Raw genomic sequence first — 19765 nt, 5'->3', positions numbered from 1 at the left:
TCCTGGTTTAGACTTCGGACTTTAGAAATACAGCATGGAAACAGGCCCTTCAGCCCACCGAGTTGGCACTGACCAGCGAGCACCCTGTACACTAGGGACAATTTATAAATCTTACCAAAGCCAATTAACCTACAAATTGGGAGGAGTGTGTGTGAGGAAACCGGAGCACCTGGAGGAAACTCATGAGGTCACAGGGAGAATGTACAAACTGTACAGACAGCACCTGGTCTTGGTCGCTGTAAGGCAGTAACTCTACAGCCGCGCGCGCTACTGTGCCACCCCATAAGTCTGTTTAATTGCTTTTGTGCTGGATCTTAATCCAAGATAAAAGTGTCTAAGATAAAAGAAGAGTTGTGGATGAAAGAAGAAAAGAAGTTGTGGCTATGACTGTCGGAGAAGGAATGGAATGAGGAGAGTGTGGTCCTGCCAAAGTGGACAACAGGAGGGACATTGAAGGGAGATCTCTTTTCATAAGCTGTAGGCAGCCTGTGACCACTGAGGTGGGGTAGATCACATTATCACAATATTAAAGATGCCATTAGTGATTTGGTTCAAAGGTAGGGCAGAAACCTCATCAGAAAGATCCAATCCTAAAATTTAAGGTCAAAGCACCAAATGTAGGAAGAACTCAGTGGGTGAGGTAGAATCTGTGGAGAAGAGGACAGGTGATGAGAGAGGGATATAGGTGAAACGGGCTGGAGGGAAGGGGAATGAGGGGATAAAAGGGGATGAGGGACTCAGGATCACCTCACCTTTATTCCCCCATTTGCCTCTCCCTTGTCTTCTATTTATATACCTCTCTGGCTTTACATTTCACTCCTCCTGTTTGTTTATGTGACATCACTCTTGAAGAGTCCACCAGGGACTGACTCTCCTGGGAGTTACGTCCGCGCCAACCAGCTATCCCCCAGAGAGCCGAGCTGGAGCCAGCGCTTCCCCTGCGCGCCGGCTGCAACCCCGGACAGGGACGGGGCACCCGGGAGGGGACGGGGATGACACAGCAGCAACTCAACAGCGCCCACAGCACCGGAGACCCGACCCCATATCACTGCCTGGATGTTGTTCTCTAAGCCAAACACGGACCCCGACCCTACGCAGCAGTACGATCTCGCTCACTCATCGGATGAAACAAAGGTCTGATAACAGCAGATCCGCTCCCGACAATGTTTATGGAGAGTGCCCGATGACCTGGGTATGCGCAGTCGGAATACCGAACTCGCTTACAGCACGCCACACGGCACGTGTTAAAAGCTTGCTGCGGGCCAGGTAAAATCTGGTGGTGGGCCGGATGGGGCCCACGGGCCATAGTTTGGAGACCCCTGCTCTAAAGCCTGCCAACCATCTACAAGACTCATGTCAGGAGTGTAATGGAATACTGTTCACGTTCCTGGATGAGTGCAGCAACAAAAATACTCAACAAAAACTGAAGACCATATAAGATATAACAGCCCCCTTGATGAGGCAGCCCATCCACGACCATTCACTCACTCCACCACTGACATGCAAGTTGCCAGAGTGTGTGCCATCTATATAAAATGATGGAGTATAGAGTACTTCATCCCCTTCGTTAGCTAGTTTTCACACCTTACTTGTGTCTCCCTCTCCCCTGACCCTCATTCTGAAAAAAGTCTCGACCCGAAACTTGACTAATCTTCTGGAAATTTTTGAGGATGTAACAAGTAGAGTGGATAAGGGAGAGCCAGTGTATCTGGACTTTCAAAAGGACTTTGACAAGGTTCCACACAAGAGATTAGTGAGCAAAATTAGAGCACATGGTATTGGGTGTAGGGTATTGACATGGATAGAGAATTGGTTGGCAGACAGAAAGCAAAGAGTAGGAATTTATGGGTCCTTTTCACAATGGCAGGCAGTGACTAGTGGGCTGTCGTAAGGCTTATTGCTGGGACCCCAGTTATGTACAATATATATTAACAATTTAGACGAGGGAATTACTGTAAGTGTAACATCTCCAAGTTTGCGGTTAACACAAAGTTGGGTGGCAGTGTGAGCTGCAATGAGGATGCTATGAGGCGGCAGGGTGACTTAGATAGGTTAGGTGAGTGGGCAGATGCAAGGCAGATGCTGTATAATTTGGATAAATGTGAGGTTATATTAATAATAATAATACATTTTATTTAATGGGCGCCTTTCAGACATCTCAAGGACACCTTACATAGTAATCGGATTAAAAACATATAATCGGAATAGAACAAGTAAAAAAGACATCACAGAGACACAAATTTAAAACAGAATTCAATCCAAAAACAGAAAATCAAAAACACAGTGTGAAGAGAGAGCAGCGGCAGCCAAAGCGCGCCAGCGTCCACTCTCTCTTCACGGCAGCCATCTTGGACACAGACCTACAGGACTACAATTAGACAGAAAAATCATCCCCCCACAGTGGATAGCACTGTGGAGGAAGGCACAATGTCCAGTCCCCACCCCATGTTCACCCCAAAGTCAGGCCTATTGAGGCCACCGCAATTGCCTCTACGGAGGCCCGATGTCCCTGGCCGTTCTCACCAGGTGGTCTTGCCCCGGCGTCGCGAGAGTCCTTTCGGCGGCTGGGCCACCTGGAACGGCCGCTTCCTGGTTGGAGCCCGCGGCTGCCGAAGCCGACAAGGCCGCGCCGGTTTGGAGCTTCCAGGCTCCCGATGATAAAGTCGGCGCCGCCTCTCCGCACTGCCGCCTCTCCGCATGCCGCCTCTCCGCTCCGCAGACCCGCAGACCCGCAGCCCGGAGATGTTGCTCTCGGCGGTCCAGCTCGCCAGAGCTCCAGCGCGGCGACCCAGGCAAGGCATCGCCCGCTCCTCTCCGCTCCGCTCCGCTCCAGCGCTCCAATGCTGTGCCGCCGCCGAGGCCGAGGTGCTGGGCGGTCCCCGCCAGGAAACGGCGCTCCAAGCCCGCAGGTAGGCCACGAGGATGGGTCGACGGGCAGCCCAGAGAAAAGGCTGCCACACCGACCAGGTAGGGACCTAGAAATAAAGTTACACCTACCCCCCCACATTAAAAGACCATAGCCCCTACAAACAAAAAAACAGGACTCACTAAAAACTAAAAAAAAGTATCCACTTTGCTGGCAAGAACAGGAAGCCCGATTATTATCTGAATGGTGCTGGACTAGGAAAAGGAGAGGTGCAACGAGAACTGGGTGTGCTTGTATTTCGGTCACTGAAAGTAAGCAGGCAGATACAGCAGGCAGTGAAGAAAGCTAATGGCATGTTGGTCTTCATTGTGAGAGGATTTGAGTTTAGAAGCAAGGAGGTCCTACTGCCCTGGTGAGACCGCACCTGGAGTGTTGTGTGCAATTTTGGTCTCCTAATTTGAGGAAGGATATTATTGCTATTGAGGAAGTGCAGCGTAAGTTCACCAGGTTAATTCCCGAGATGGCGGGACTGATATATAATGAAAGAATGGGTCGACTGGGCTTGTATTCACTGGAATTTTGGATGAGGGGATCTTATAGAAACATATAAAATTCTTAAAGGATTGGACAGGCTAGATGCAGGAAAAATGTTCGCGATGTTGGGGCCGTCCAGAACCAGGGGTCATAGTTTAAGAATAAGGGGTTGGCCATTTAGGACTGAGATGCCTCCGGAAGTGGCGGCGCTGCCTTGCAGCTGCGGCTCGCCTGCAGTCCGTTTGTCTTTTCTATTTTTTTTCTTTTGTCCCGTTTTTACAGTTTATTTCGGTTTATTTAGTTGTGTATGTGTGGGTGTAACATGTTTTATGACTCTTCCTTCGGGGGGGATGCGACCTTTCCTGCCGTATCCCCTGTCTCCGTGTCCGTCTGCGCTGAGGCCTATCGCGGAGCTGGCGGCCTCCAACTGCGACCCACCTCGAGGCTGCGGAGGCAGAGCCAGGGCTTACCAACGTGAGGCTGGTCGACTTCGGGGCTGTGGCGGCGTTGCGGTGGCGGCGGCGACCCGACTTTGGAGCCTCGGCGGCTCGGCCGCGGGCCAGTGGACGACATCATCGGGAGCTCGAGTTCTGTTTTCCGGAGCTCCCGCAACTACAGCTGCGTCCGCTGGACTGGAGGACGGCAGCTTCGGCAGCTTCGACCTCCCCGGGCCGCGGAGTTTGAACCCGCCCATTTGCAGAGCTCGGATTCAGCCGCGGGACTTACCTACCATCACCCGGCGGGGTCACAACATCGGAGGCTTGGATTGCCTCAGCGCAGAGGGAGAGCAAGGAGGGAAGAGACAATGACTTTGGGACTTTAAACTGTGTTGAGTGTTTGTTATTTATTCTATGTTATGACTGCAGGCTAAACCATTTTGTTGCACTGAAAAGTGCAATGACAATAAATTGAATCAAATCAAATGAGGAAAAACCTTTTCACCCAGAGTGTTGTGAATCTGTGGAATTCTCTGCCACAGAACACAGTGGAGGCCAATTCACTGGATGTTTTCAAGAGAGAGTTAGATAGAGCTCTTAGGGCTAAAAGAATCAAGGGATATGTGGGAAAAAGCAGGAACAGGGTACTGATTTTAGATGATCAGCCATGATCACATTGAATGGCAGTGCTGGCTCAAAGGGCCGAATGGCCTACTCCTGCACCTATTCCTGCACTTATTCCTGCACCTATTTTACTGTTTCTATGAAACATCCAGAGATGCTGCCTGTCCCCCTGAGTTACTCCAGCATTTTGTGTCTATCTTCAATGTAAACCAGCATCTGCAGTTCCTTCCTACACATTATGCCATCCACATGGTGTACTGTGGCAACTGATCAAGATCTCATAAGCACCACTTTTCAAAGCGGGTTGACACAGATTTTATTCAATGGAATGCAGTGAACAGAGAGGTAATCTTAAAGATTTTATGGGAACTTGAGGGGCAACTTTTTCATACAGAGCATCATGGGTATAGCAATAAACTGCCAAAGAAAGTAGACCAATACTAACAACATTTATGTCATTTGGACAGGTACAGCACATTAATCGGAAAAGCTTTGACAGATAAGGGTCAAACGCGGGGTAAAGGCAAGAGCTTCGATGGGACATCATGGTCCGCAAGGACAAGTTGTACCATTGGGACAGTTTCTGCTGATTACAGCTTCTCAACCTCTCCCTGCCAATTCCTTACAGAATCATGTATATGTCAATGAAATCATTAGTTATGGGATTTACTCAAAACATACTAATACTGTCATATATTGTCAAGTTAGTGTATGAGTTAGAAAGGTGTTCTTATCAATGTCTTTAAACTTATGAAAGGCTTTAACCAGTCAACATAGTAGACAAAGTTTCTACACATGCCAATAACCAGAGGCCATGTAACTTAGTCCCTATGAAGGCACTAAAAAATTCAGGAGCTCTTTCTTTATCCAGAGAGTGGTTTGGAACTAGATCTCATGATCTTAAGATGGCGCCAGTCTGTAGCAACGTGTTGCAGGCATCACAACAGAAAATGATCAAATATAGCAGTTCTGAGCTTACCTGGATAAAATTAAACTGCACAAATTGGTGCTGAAACTAACAAGCTACTAATCCATTTAATATTGTGATGTACCGACGGCAACGGAGCTGCCGATTGCAAGGGAATTCCCAATCGCAGGGGAATCCCCGACCTGGCCGTAGATCAGAACAGTGAATACAGTACCTGGAAACACCCGGGAGGCCTTCGTTGTGTCTGGAAAGATGGCTAAAGGGCAGGATTACAGGTAAGACTGAAGCATAGAGGACTACAATCCCCTCTCACTGCCATTCTACTGACCAATGTTCAATCACTTGAAAACAAAGTGGAGGACTTAAGGGCAAGGCTGCTTTACCAAAGGAAGATGAGGGAAAATAGTTTGTTGTGTTTCACAGAGACATGTCTCACTCCCAGCTCCCCAGATTCAACTAACCAGCCCGAACGTTTCTCCATCCATCGCATGGACAGAACGCTGGCATCGGGGAAAGGGAGAGGCGGGGGCATCTGCCTCATGGTTATGTCTTCGTGATGGTCATTTCTTTGTGGTGCTCACCCTGTCCAACTCCTGCTCACCGCATCTGGAACACCTGAAGTGCCACCACTCCTACCTCCCGAGGGAATTCACCTCCATCATCCTGACCACAGTCTACATCCATCCCAGGCAGATGACTGTCTAGCACTGGAGGAGCCTTTACCATCATAGCCGGTGACTTCAACAAAGCCAACCTGAATAAATCACTCGCTAACTACAACCAACATGTTTCCTGCAGCACCAGAGGATTAAACACCCTTATTCACTGCTTTAGGACCATCAGAGATGCCTATCACTCTATCCCTCATCCTCAGATTCAACTTTAATTGTCATTGTCAGTGTACAGTACAGAGACAACGAGATGCAGTTAGCATCTCCCTGGAAGAGCGACATAGAATATGATTTCAATAAATAAATCTTTTTACTTGTATACAGACATAATGTTTTTCCTGTGGGAGGAGTGTCCGGGGGGGGGGGGGGGGGGGGGGGGGGGGGGGGGGGGGGGGGGGGGTGGGGGGGGGTGATTGGCAATCACCGAGGTACATTGTTGAGTAGAGTGACAGCCGCAGGGAAGAAGCTGTTCCTGGACCTGCTGGTCCGGCAACGGAGAGACCTGTAACGCCTCCCAGGATGGTAGGAAGGTAAACAATCCATGGTTGGGGTGAGAGCAGTCCTTGGCGATGCTGAGCGCCCTCCGCAGACAACGCTTGCTTTGGACAGACTCAATGGAGGGGAGCGAGGAACCGGTGATGCGTTGGGCAATTTTCACCACCCTCTGCAGTGCTTTCCGGTCGGAGACAGAGCAGTTGCCATACCATACTGTGATACAGTTGGTAAGGATGCTCTCGATGGTGCAGCGGTAGAAGTTCACCAGGATCTGAGGAGACTCACTTCAGAAATCTGACCATTCAGCTGTGCTGCTTCTTCCTGCATACAGGCAGCAAATGAAGAGGTGATGACTGTATAGAGCTGGTCTGGGGAGGCAGAGGAACAACTACAGGACTGCTTGGAGTCAGTAGACTGGGCAATGTTCAAGAACTCAGCAACAGACCTGAATGAATACGCCACAGTTGTTACAGACGTCATAAGAAAATGTATGGACGAGTGTGTCCTACAAAAACCATCTGAGTGTTTCCCAACCAGAAGCTTGGATGAACCAGGAGTTTCACAATCCTCTGACTAGATCTCAGGGCATTCAAGTCTATACAAGAAGTCCAGAAACGACCTTGACAAAGCCATCAAAAAAGTGAAATGGTGCTTTCGCTCTAAGCTGGAGCATGAGATGGATGTTCGGCAACTGTGGCAGGGCTTGATTGCCATCACTTCCTACAAGGCAAAATCAGGGGGCTGCAAACAGAGAATCATCGCTCTCAGAAGAGCTCAATGCGTTCTATGCATGCTTTGATAGGGAGAACACTGATGTACCTTCACAGCCAGACTATAAACCTTGTTCGTATTAGAATCACAGTCAGAGAGGCTGACGTTTGAAGATCCTTCAAGGGGATGAACGCTCAGAAAGCATCTGGACCTGATGGTATACCTGGTCGTGTTCTCACAACTTGCGTAGACCAACTGGCTGGGGTTTTTGCAGATATCTTCAACCTCTCATTACTGAGGTTCCCACCTGCTTTAAGAGGCATCAATGATACCAAGAAGAGTAAATTACATGCCTCTATGACTATGAACCGAGGTACGAACATCCTTGGTTATTAAGGCTCTGTGCTCAGCCCCCTGCTCTACTCACTCTATACTGACAACTGTGCAGCCGGACACATTGCGAACTCCATCTTCATGTTCTCCGACAACACCAGCATTACGAATTACAGATGATGATGAGTCAGAGTATAGAAAGGATATTGATCGATTGACCAAACGATGCCAGCACACCACCCTTAATCTCAGTGTCAGTAGGACCAAGAATGATTGTGGACTTTAAAAGAGGAAGGATGAGGACCCACAAACCTGTCTATACCAATGGGACAATGGTGGAGTCAAAAGTTTCAAATTTCTGGGCATGCATATCACTGAAGATCATTCCTGGACCCAGCACACTGATGAAATTAAAAAGAAAGTCCATCCTCTACTTCCTGAGAAAATTGAGAGATTCGGTATGTCAGAGAGGACTCTCTTGAACTCTACAGGTGTACAGTGGAGAGCATATTGACTGATTGCATCATGGCCTGGTTTGGCTATAAACTGCAGCCGTCAGCTCGGCCACTGCATGGGCTCCAGTCCAGGTCCCGACTTCATCTCCGGGCTCGTCCCTGACCCCGGCTCGTCCTTGGTTCCACCGGTGGCTTCTTTCTCGGCCCCGGTCACGGCCTCATCCCAAGTCCCGGGCTCGGCCCTCACTCCAGCCCCAGGCTCGCCTCCAGCCCAGGCCCAGTCGCCGGGCTTGGCCCGTGGAAGCAGCCTCCCCACCAGGCAACCGGCCGCGGGCGGGCGTGGGCCCGAGGACCCCAAGCGAGGCTGTGGGTGGGTGTGGGCCCAAGCGAGGCCGCGTGCGTGCGTGGACCCGAGGACCCCAAGCGAGGCCACGTGCGTGCGTGGACCCGAGGACCCCAAGCGAGGCCGTGTGTGGGCGTGGACCCGAGCGAGGCCACGTGCGGGCGTGGACCCGAGGAACCTGAGTGAGGCCGTGTGTGGGCGTGGGCCCAAGCGAGGCCGCGTGCGGGCGTGGACCCAAGGAACCGGAGTGAGGCCGTGTGTGGGCGTGGGCCCAAGCGAGGCCATGGGTGGGCGTGGACCTGAGGGCTCGAGCGAGGCCATGGGCAGGCATGTGTGAAACTGGCGTCGACCTGAGCCATGGTGCCCGCCCACCTCATTGTGACGTCATATCTTTAAAGATCGCAAAGTCGGAATGAAGCATCAAGGAGTGCATCAAGCAGTGAGAACGAAGCAGGTCGATCGTTGGGAGTTTGAGAGTTTGATATTATAACACACGGAACTTTTTCTGGGTTATTACATTGTTTACAGTGTACTATGTTTACATATTCTGCTGTGCTGCTGCTGTAAGAATTTCATTGTTCTGTCTGGGACACATGACAATAAAACACTCTTGACTTGACAACATGTAGCTGAGGCAACTAGGATATATGCATGAGGCAACTAGTACATATTGCACCTAGTGGGAAGAGGAATACAATAGTATGTTGACAGGTTTAGGAGAGGAAAGAGGCTATGTGGGCAATATAGACAGCATCAATCTGTTGGACTGAAGAGCCTTGTTTTGGTTCTCAAAGGTACCAAGTTAAATAGAAAGCCTTACCTCCATTTTATTAATAACAATTCCGGAATCCTGGTCCCAAATACGAACTGTACCATCTAGCGTAATATATGCCTTGCAGGCTGTAACCATTTGATTTGTGACCTAAAATTGGGAACAAATATTATCTTGGCAGAATTAATCAAAATTCAAATTGAAATGAATGCTGCAGTTAATTTCATATCAATTGAAAACCTACCTTAATAAAGAGTGATGTTAACTGTTGTGAGGTGTTGTAATACCGTGACACATTGTGAATCATTTGAATGGTATTGATCAAATTTGGAACACTCTTTATCATAGTCACCTGGAAATTAAATTATTTATAAATAAGATATGAGCAGGCAAAACTGTAAACTAGATTTAAATAATACAGATTTAAACGTGCCAGGGGTCACAGTTTAAGAATAATGGTAGGCCATTTAAGATTGAGATGAGGAAAAACTTTTTCACCGAGAGAGTTGTGAATCTGTGGAATTCTCTGCCACAGAACGCAGTGGAGGCCAATTCACTGGATGTTTTCAAGAGGGAGTTAGATTTAGCTCTTAGGGCTAAGGGAATCAAGGGATATGGGGAAAAAGCCGGAATGGGTACTGATTATGGATCATATTGAATGGCGGTGCTGGTTCGAAGGGCCGAATGGCTTACCCCTGAATCTATTTTTCTATGTTTCTATTACTCTGCTGGAGATTCAATTCAGATAAGTGCAAGGTGTTGCATTTTGAGAAGGCAAATCAGGATTGTAGAACAAGGGGACCTAGGATCGCAAGTATATAGGTTCCCTCAAAGGGGCGTCACAGGTGTTGAAGGCGGCATTTGGCATGCTGGCCTTCATCAGTCAAGGAACTGAGTATAGAAGTTGCGACACTATGTTGCAGTTGTATATGTGGTCGTGAGATCAAACTTGGAGTATTGTGTACAGTTGTGATTGCTTTGCCATTGGAAAGACCATCATTGACCTGGAAAGAATGCAAAGAAGATTTACAAGAATGTTGCCAGGGTTCAAATCAAGGGTTTTAGGGAGAGGTTGTATAGCCAGGACTTTATTCCTTGGAGCTTCGGAAATTGAGAGGGATATAAAGCCATGAGGGATGTGTGTAGATATATATATATATATATATATATATATATATATATATATATATATATATACTGTATATATAAGGTGAATGTATTCTCTTTCTCAAGATAAGGGAACCAAAACTAGAGGACATAGGTTTAAAGTGAGAGAGGAAAGAATTAAAAGGGACCTGAGGGCAACCTCTTCGCATGGAAGGTGGTGTATACAATAGACAATAGATGCAGGAGTAGGCCATTTGGCCCTTCGAGCCAGCACCGCCATTCAACGTGATCATGGCTGATCATCCACAATCATTACCCCGTTCCTGCCTTCTCCCCATATCCCCTGACTCAGCTATTTTTAAGAGCTCTATCTAGCTCTCTCTTGAAAGCATCCAGAGAACCTGCCTCCACCACCCTCTGAGGCAGAGAAATCCACATTCACCAATCTGTGAGAAAAAGTGTTTCCTCGTCTCCGTTCTAAATGGCTTACTCCTTATTCTTAAACTGTTGCCCCTAGTTCTGGACTCCCCCAACATCGGGAACGTGTTTCCTGCCTCTAGTGTGTCCAAGCCCTTAACAATCTTATATGTTTCAATGAGATCCCCTCTCATCTATCTAAACTCCAGAGTGTACAAGCCCAGCTGCTCCATTCTCTCTCATATACATGGAACAAAATGCCAGAGAAAGTGGATGAGCCAGGTACACTAACAACATTCAATAGATATTTGGACAGATACATGGATAGGACAGCGTGAGAGGGACATGGTCCAAACGCTGGCAAATGGATCGAGCTTAAATGGGCATCTTGATCTGCATGGATGAGTCGGGCCACAGGGCCTGTCTCCATGCTGTGTTACTCTATGACCTTATGGCACATGAATTAACTTTTTCGGCATAGTGCAAAATCACATACCTTTAATGAATGGACATTCAATGGGCATTAATCAGCTGTAGAAGACTGTACTTTTCACCATTGAAATTCACCATAAAGGAAATAAATCTTTCAGATGAAATGTTGCTGTAAAAACTTACTGGGTCAGAATGGTAGAGTGGCTGACAGACTTGCTCCAGTGCCTGCAGAAACTTCACATTGTCCTTTGCTGCATTCGCTGCATCTGTGATTTGAGAATCAATCCCTTGCCACATCTTTAAAAAAAGTTCAAAAAACTAGTCTTAATTCATGAATAAATGCTCGAGCAGTTGATTGATTCAACCAACGGAAGCAATTTAGAAGGGTCTCGACCCGAAACGTCACCCATTCCTTCTCTCCAGAGATGCTGCCTGTCCTGCTGAGTTACTCCAGCATTCGGTGTATAACCATAATCTGCAGTTCCTTCCTGTACTACTGCAATTCATCATTGCTTTATTAAAAGATAATATCTTTTTAGTCCAAAGGAGATAACTTCAACTTTAATATTACATTAATCTTTTCTCTCCATCCTCTTCAGGTACTGCAACGCAAAGGCACCTACATTTGTCCAATGCTGACAGTTTGCACATTCCTATTGTGTAGGAAGGAACTGCAGATGCTGGTTTTCACCGAAGATAGACACAAAATGCTGGAGTAACTCAGTGGGACAGCCAGCGTCTATGATAGAAGGAATGGGTGACATTTCAGGTCAAAACCTGGATCCGACTTAAAACTGGTCTCGACCCAAAGCGTCTCGCATTCCTTGCACATTCCTGATATCCCTCATCCCACCATATAGTTTATTCTCAAGGAGCTTGGTTACTTTCCCCACTATGTTAACTCACTAAAGATAGGGAAAGGAGCAAAGAACCAGGGGAGAGGAAAAAGAAACACAGAGAGAGGAGCAAAATCCAAGGCAACTGGTGCAGAGCTAGTTTGCATTTGCTCATCAATGACTCTCCGACTGCTCCAGGAGTTGATGACGGAGCCGGACAAATGAACTAATCTGAAGGTAGAGCAAGGAAGAAGAGACGAGCAAAAAAGGGGGAGGAGGGCGGTAGTGGGGAGGTAGAAAGGGGAAGGGGTGGGAGCAGTGGGGGAAAAGGAAAATAAAGAAAATAAGAAAGCGTGAGAGAGCAAGACGTAAGAGTGTGGGGAGAGAGAAGGGGCAGAAAGAGGGGAGAGATTGAAGACGGAAGGCAGAGACAACCTGTGCATTCAGATACGTGCAAGGAGTTGTATTTTGGGAAGTCATAGTCATAGAGTGATACAGTGAGAAAACGGGCCCCTCGGCACAACTTGCCCACACTGGCCAACAATGTCCCAGCTACACTAGTCTCACCTGTCCACGTTTAGTCCATATCCCTACAAGCCTGTCTTATCCATGTACCTATGTAACTGCATAGTCCCAGCCTCAACTACCTCCTCTGGCAGCTTGTTCCATACACCCACCACCCTTTGTGTGAAAAAGTTACCCTTCGGATTTCTATTAAATCTTTTCCCCTTCACCTGGAACCTATGTCCCCTGGTCCTCGATTCCCCTACTCTGGGCGAGAGACTCTGTGCATCTACCCAATCTATTCCTCTCATGATCTTATACACCTCTAGAAGATCACCCCTCATCCTCCTGTGCTCCATGGAATAGAGACCCAGCCTCCTCAACCTCACCCTATAGCTCATACCCTCTAGTCCTGGCAACATCCCTGTAAATCTTTTCTGAACCCTTTCAAGCTTGACAACATCATTCCTATAACATGGTGCCCAGAACTGAACACAATATTCTGAATGCTGTCTCACCAACAATTGCAATATGACCTCCCAAACTTGTATGTTTAAGATGGAACTGCAGATGCTGGAAAAATCGAAGGTAGATAAAAATGGCTGGAGAAACTCAGCGGGTGAGGCAGCATCTATGGAGCGAAGGAAAAGGTGACATTTCGGGTAGAGGCTCTTCTTCAGATTCGTCTGAAGAACAGTCTCGACCCGAAACGTCACCTATTATTTAGGTGCAAAATAACATTGAGGAAATAGAATAAAGAAGAAAGATTTAGAGTATGAAATATCTTGCTTGCATTCATCAAATACACAATAATAGTCGTTTTTAAAAAATAGAAATATAGTGACCAGAGAGAAGCAAAAATGGCACAGGGCCAGTCTACATTTTCCACCACTCATGTTGTTTATTTTCAAGACGGAGAGTTTCTGGGATAGGCGAATTGAGTTGATAAAGGTTGGAGAGTGAAGTAGAGATGCAATTGGGAAAGGTGCAAAATAAGCATGTCCCATTCTCCGCTTGACAACCCTAGTCGTAGAATCGTGCTCCATTTTTCTCTCTCTTTTCCCCATCCTAATTTCTCTCTCTCTCTCAAAACACCCGAGTTTATATTTCTTAATAGATGAAGTTCATGAAGTTGCAGCACATAGGATGAAGACTTCTTGAGGAGTAGATAATGCATTCCAAGATGTTTCTGAGATGCAGACATCAACATTCAAACACTACTCACTTCACACTCCACTTTAATTAGATGAGATGATCCTCACAGATTTATAGAGTTGTACACCATAGAAATAGGCCCATGAACCCAGTTCCTCACCCACGCTGCACACACCTCAATTCCTCTTCACCACTTCATCTCCAGCCTCGGTTACTATCTCTACTCATCATTCCCCTACCTGGCTCATCTGCAGATCAATTCTCCTCATCTGTATCCACTTCCCCTCTACCATCTATGTCCCTTCTACTCCATCATATAACCATATAACCATATAACAATTACAGCACGGAAACAGGCCATCTCGGCCCTACAAGTCCGTGCCGAACAACTTTTTTCCCTTAGTCCCACCTGCCTGCACTCATACCATAACCCTCCATTCCCTTCTCATCCATATGCCTATCCAATTTATTTTTAAATGATACCAACGAACCTGCCGCCACCACTTCCACTGGAAGCTCATTCCACACCGCTACCACTCTCTGAGTAAAGAAGTTCCCCCTCATGTTACCCCTAAACTTCTGTCCCTTAATTCTGAAGTCATGTCCTCTTGTTTGAATCTTCCCTATTCTCAAAGGGAAAAGCTTGATCACATCAACTCTGTCTATCCCTCTCATCATTTTAAAGACCTCTATCAAGTCCCCCCTTAACCTTCTGTGCTTCAGTCTGAAGAAGGGTCCCATTTCCCTCCACCAATGCTGCCTGACCCACTGAGTTTCTCCAGAGGTTTGCTTTTTGCTTGCATCTAATTAGTTAGCTCACCCTGGATCCTCTGTGTTCTAACCTTGCGGACCAGGCTACAATGCAGAACCTTGTCAAAGGCCTTGCGAGAGATCACTTAAGCAACATCTACCACCCTGCCCCTGTCAATCCTTTCGGTCCCCTTTTTTCAAAAAGATCTATCGAATCCGTGATGCATGATTTCCCACACACTATCCCTAATCAGCCCTTGCCTTTTCTATGCAAATAAATCCTGTGTCTCAGAATCTTTCAACAACTTATCCATCAGTAATGTAAGGTAGGGCTAGTAATTCCCTGCTGCTTTTTTAATAATAAAGGAACAGCATTAACTATTCTCCAGGCTTCCAGTATTTCACTTGAGGCTAATAAAAGTAAAACATCTCTGTTTTAAGGCCCAACAATCTATTTCCTTGCTTCCCATAATATCTTAGAATACACCCGCTCAGGCCTGAGGTATTTGTTCATCTTTATGTGTTTCAGGACGTCCACCACCTTCTCCTTCAGAATATAAATTTGCTCCAGAATATCATTGTTCCCTCCCCTGAACTACGTAGCTTTCATGTTCTTCTTCACAGTAAATACAGGAGGGAAATATTAATTTAAAGACCTTGCCCATTTCCCTTGGTTACCGCATTGAGACATAAAAGGATCAATGCAGTAATATATGTGTGGAGCCAAAAAAATGGGTGAGGTTTTAAATGAATTCTTTCATCTGTATATACCCTGTGCATGTCCCACAAAATTAGAAAACTGCTTAGACATTAGTTTTTGACCTAATATATGCAATGAGACCTGTGAAGACATAGCCGGCACATCAAAGGAAGGCTTAGAAAAGGCAAGGGAACTGGATCAAAGCAATTTTAGAATGAAACAATTTGCTTCTAACTTTCAAGATTTATGAAAGTTAATTCATCCCCACACTTTTACAAGCTCAATATAATTTCCTTGTTTTCCTCCCCATGTTTTATATACTAGACCAAGGGAACCCGTTGGGTCCCATCCCCTCAACGCACGATTGCGGGGCGGGAGGGGGGGCATGCGGCATCACACACACTAACCATTCCCCACACACACACTAACTACCCCCCGCACACACAACCTACTCCCCTTGATATTATATTAATATTATTAATTGGCTCCTTTTACCCCATAACCGCCCTGTCCACTGACGCATAGCCCCCAACTCGCAGGCGCATTTAGAGAGGGAGGGGGGTAGAGAGTGAGGCCACGTAACTCGCAGCGGGCCATGTAATGCGCATTGAAAACTCTGCACAGCTGGCCGCGAGGAGCAGAGCCATTGTGACGTCATCAGCTCGCTTCAGCTCGTTAGATTCTAAAAAGATCTCAGATTGGTGAAGAATTTGAAGAAATTACTCGGGGAAATAATAAATCAAATTTTCAGATGAGGCGATTTTTGACATCATGAGGTAAATCTCTACCGGAATATGTAAAAATTTCACCATCGGGTTTTCGAGGAGATGTGAATCAAAGAAAAAAAATACAAGCAAACTAACAAGCAAGCAAACTAGTAACTAAAGATTCAAGGTCAGATTTTTTATATTATAACTAGAGCAAGGGGGACCCGTTGGGTCCCGTCCCCTCAACGCGCGGTTCAGGGGGGGGCGGCACATGCACGTCACACACACACACTAACCACCCCCCTCACGCACACACACTAACCACCACAGAGAGTGGGGCAGAGAAAGAGAGGGAGAGGGGGGGTTGGAGGGAGTGGGGAGAGGGGATGGAGAGGTGGGGGAGAGGGGAGAGGAGGGGGGAGAGGAGGAGGGAGAGGGGGGAGAAAAGGGGGGCAAAGGGGGGAGGGGGAAGGGGGGTAAGGGGGAGGTGGAGGGAGGGAGGGGGGGAGGGGGAAGGGGGGTAAGGGGGAGGTGGAGGGAGGGAGGGGAGGAGGAGAGAGGGGGGGAGAGGGGGAAGAGAGGGGGTGGAGGGGTAGAGGGAGGGAGGGGGAGGGAGGGCGAGTGAGGGAGGGGGAGGGAGGATGAGGGAGGATGAGGATGAGAGGGTAGGGGAGGGGGAGGATGAGAGGGGAGGGGGAGGGGGAGGATGAGAAGGGGAGAGGGGGGAGTGGGGGAGAGGAGGGGAGGGGGGAGATGAGGGGGAAGGAGGGGAGAGAGAGGTAGAGGGCGGAATTGAACTCGGCGAGAGGGTGGCACGGACGGGGCCGACTGCGAACAGGCGGCGGGACTCGGCAGCTCACGGGACCTCTCTGGACCTCGCAGGACCTCTTAAGCCCTCGGAAGCCCAATCAAATTATTGCGTGTTTAGCGGCTTCAATCCAGAGTCCTGTGGGGGTGGGGGGGAGGGCGGGCCGCTGCGGACGGCCGGCTGAGTGCGAGTTACGCGGGCGGGGGGGGGGGGGGTTTACATAACTCGCAGCTCGTGGAAAACAGTGGCCTGCAGCGTTGAAAGCTCAGCACAGATGGCCGCGAGGAGCAGAGCCATTGTGACGCATCAGCTCGCTTCAGCTCGTTAACTTCAAAAGAGATCGCAGATTGGTGAAGAATTTCAAGATATAACTCGGGAATTAATGAATCAAATTTTCAGATTAGGTGATTTTTGAGTTCATGAGGTAAATCTCTACCGGAATATGTAAAATTTTCACCTTTAGCGCGTCGGGTTTTCGAGGAGATGTGAATCAAAGGAAAAAAATTCAAGTAAACAAACAAATAAATAAATATGTAAACATCCAAGATCAGAGATATTATAATAGATAGATGTGGCACAATTGCTTTTCAACAGAGTAAAAAACTTAAATCCACTGGAAAACCCATTGCAGAAATGGTTCAGCCTTATATAAATGACTGTGTTCATTATGGCAGTGTAGAAACAAGGAATGACAGGTAATAGTTTTTTTTTTAAATAAACAAAGTGCTGGAGTAACTCGAAAGACACAAAGTTCTTGGGTAACTTTGTGTCTTTTTTTTTGCAAATCAGAATATTATGTTTTGAGTGATCTTGAAATGAGGGGCTATGGGAACATAAACAGGAAGGTTTAGAAAAGGCAAGGGAAATTAGATTTGGAGAAGGTTGTCCATGATCATATTGAATGGCAAGATAGGCTTAGGAGCCAAGTGGCCTACTTGTCCTTTCATCCATTCTGTTCAAAGGCAAACATAAATGATACTTGAGCAAAAAAACAAAAATGCTGGAGGAACTTGGCGGGTCAAGCAGCATCTGTGCAGAGAATGGGCAGACAACGTTTTGAGTCAGGACCATTCTTCAGAGTCTGAAGAAGAGACCTAACCCGAATCGTCGTCTATCCATTCCCTCCACAGATGCTGCCTGATCCGCTGAGTTTCTTCAGCACTTTTGTTTTTTGCTCAAGATTCTAGCAGCTGCAGTCTCTTATGTCCCCACTGAAGTGATACCTATTACCAAAAGCACGGAAATAATAGTTAAATGCACCTACTTAGGACCAAGAAAGGTAAAAAAAATGTGAATTATTTGTAGGAAGATCTGAAAGATGGAGGTAGACAGACCTCTTGGTGTTCCATGCTGAAAAATACCTTTAAGCACTTTGCTAATACCTGTCCAAGGAAAGTAGCTCTGATAGTTACAAACACCTAGGGTATAGAATATAAACTCTGTATCATTATTAGGGAGCCAGAGGTATACCTGATATTAGCAAGCTAAATTTAAATGGTTTTTCATGAGTTTCCTGTAACAATTCAGATGCTACCAGCTCAATAATCTGACACGGAGGTGTCCTCTACTCATCACTCTAATTCCCTCTGTAGATTCTCTTCCCTCTTAATGCTACTCTCTTTGAGTTATGTCCTCTCTGCACTATGTACACATGGTTCCCTTCAACTTTGTATTAATCCCATCCCATTTGTAATCTTCTCCCTCTTCCTGAAAGTAACAATATGCAACCTTCTGGATTTGTCATTGGCCTGCTCACACGAGAATTTTCATCAGCTCCATTGATGATATGTTCTTCATACTTCCTCTGGCTTATTATATATAAACAATGTGATTAATTCAGAATACTTGGGTTCTGCATATAGAAGCAATTGATATCAAGGAACGTGAATATTTCAATGCAAATATCAAATGTAAAAATATTGCTATCAAGATTGGTTGGATTATTATTGTCACGTGCCGAGATAAGGTGAAAAACTTTGTTTTCCGTGCTATTTAGGCAAATCATACTGTGCATGAGTACATCAAGACGAGCAAAAGAAAAAATAAAGACTAATATATACTGTTGGCTACAACTACATGGTACAGATAAAATAAAGTGTTATAGCTGCAACAAGGTCGATTGAAGGATCTAGAATTCATCTTTAGCATATATGGGATCTGTACAAGAATCTGATAACTGCATGGAAGATGCTGTTTTTGAATCTGGTGGTACGTGCTTTCAAGCTTTTAATAACCATACAAATAATTGCAAGCTAATTGTAAGCTAATCTACAGAGTTAATAAAAAACATTTGCAAAAATACACTTCATATCACCTTCTTTCACACAAAGGGTAGTGGTGTATGGAACAATCTGCCAGAGGAGCTTGACACAAAATGTTGGAGTAACTCAGCGGGACCTATTTGGATAGAGGGAATGGGTGACATTTTGGGTTGAGACCCCTTCTTCAGACTGTCAGGAGAGAGGGAGATAGAGAAATAAGGTGTAAGGTGTGAAAATGAGACAAAGTGGATGGAGATCAGGGGAAATGTAGAAGAGATCATTGTTTGCTAGGAGAAAGTAACGACGCCAACAGAAGTAAAATGTAAACAAGGACTGGTTGAAGAACTGGGAAGGGGGAGGGATGGAGAAGGAAAGCAAGGGATACTTGAAGTTAGAGGTCAATATTAATACCACTGGGGTGTAAGCAGCCCAAGAGAAATATGAGGTGTTGTTCCTCCAATTTGTGCTGGGCCCCACCCTGACAATGGAGGAGGCCCAGGACAGAAAGGTCATTGTGGGAATGTGAGGCGGAATTAAAGTGTTTAGCAAACGGGAGATCAGGTTGGTTTAGGCGGACTAAGCGAAGGCGTTCAGCGAAACGATCGCCGAGCCTGCGCTTGGTCTTGCCGCTATATACAGGAGTCCACACCTGGAACAGCAGATACAGTAGATGAGGTACAAGTGAACCTCTGCCTCACCTGAAAAGACTTGGACGGAGTCGAGAGAAGAGGTACTGGGACAGGTGTTGCATCTCATGCTGTTGCAGGGGAAAGCACCTGGGGAGGGGGTGGTTTGGGTGGGAAGGGATGAGTTAACCAGGGAATTGAGGAGGGAATGGTCTCTGCGGAAAGCTGATAGGGATGGAGATGGGAAGATGTGGCTAATGGTGGAATCCCATTGGAGGTGGCTAAAATGTCGG

General features: G+C 46.7%; 1 protein-coding gene across 1 annotated transcript in view; it reads right to left on the bottom strand.

Moving 5' to 3' along the window:
• Window positions 1-19765, bottom strand: part of LOC116972889 (dynein heavy chain 8, axonemal-like) — a 574435-nt gene that overhangs the window by 490352 nt on the left and 64318 nt on the right. Inside the window, exons 10-12 of the mRNA XM_033020476.1 lie at window positions 11309-11422; window positions 9414-9521; window positions 9218-9319 (exon numbers count right to left, since the gene is read on the bottom strand). Of these exons, the coding sequence (XP_032876367.1) occupies window positions 9218-9319; window positions 9414-9521; window positions 11309-11422 (324 nt within the window). The remainder of the gene's footprint in view (window positions 1-9217; window positions 9320-9413; window positions 9522-11308; window positions 11423-19765) is intronic.

This window comes from Amblyraja radiata, chromosome 5 (genome assembly GCF_010909765.2).
Source record: "Amblyraja radiata isolate CabotCenter1 chromosome 5, sAmbRad1.1.pri, whole genome shotgun sequence".
NCBI classification, from domain to species: domain Eukaryota; kingdom Metazoa; phylum Chordata; class Chondrichthyes; order Rajiformes; family Rajidae; genus Amblyraja; species Amblyraja radiata.
This window is presented reverse-complemented; position numbering and strand designations above follow the sequence as displayed.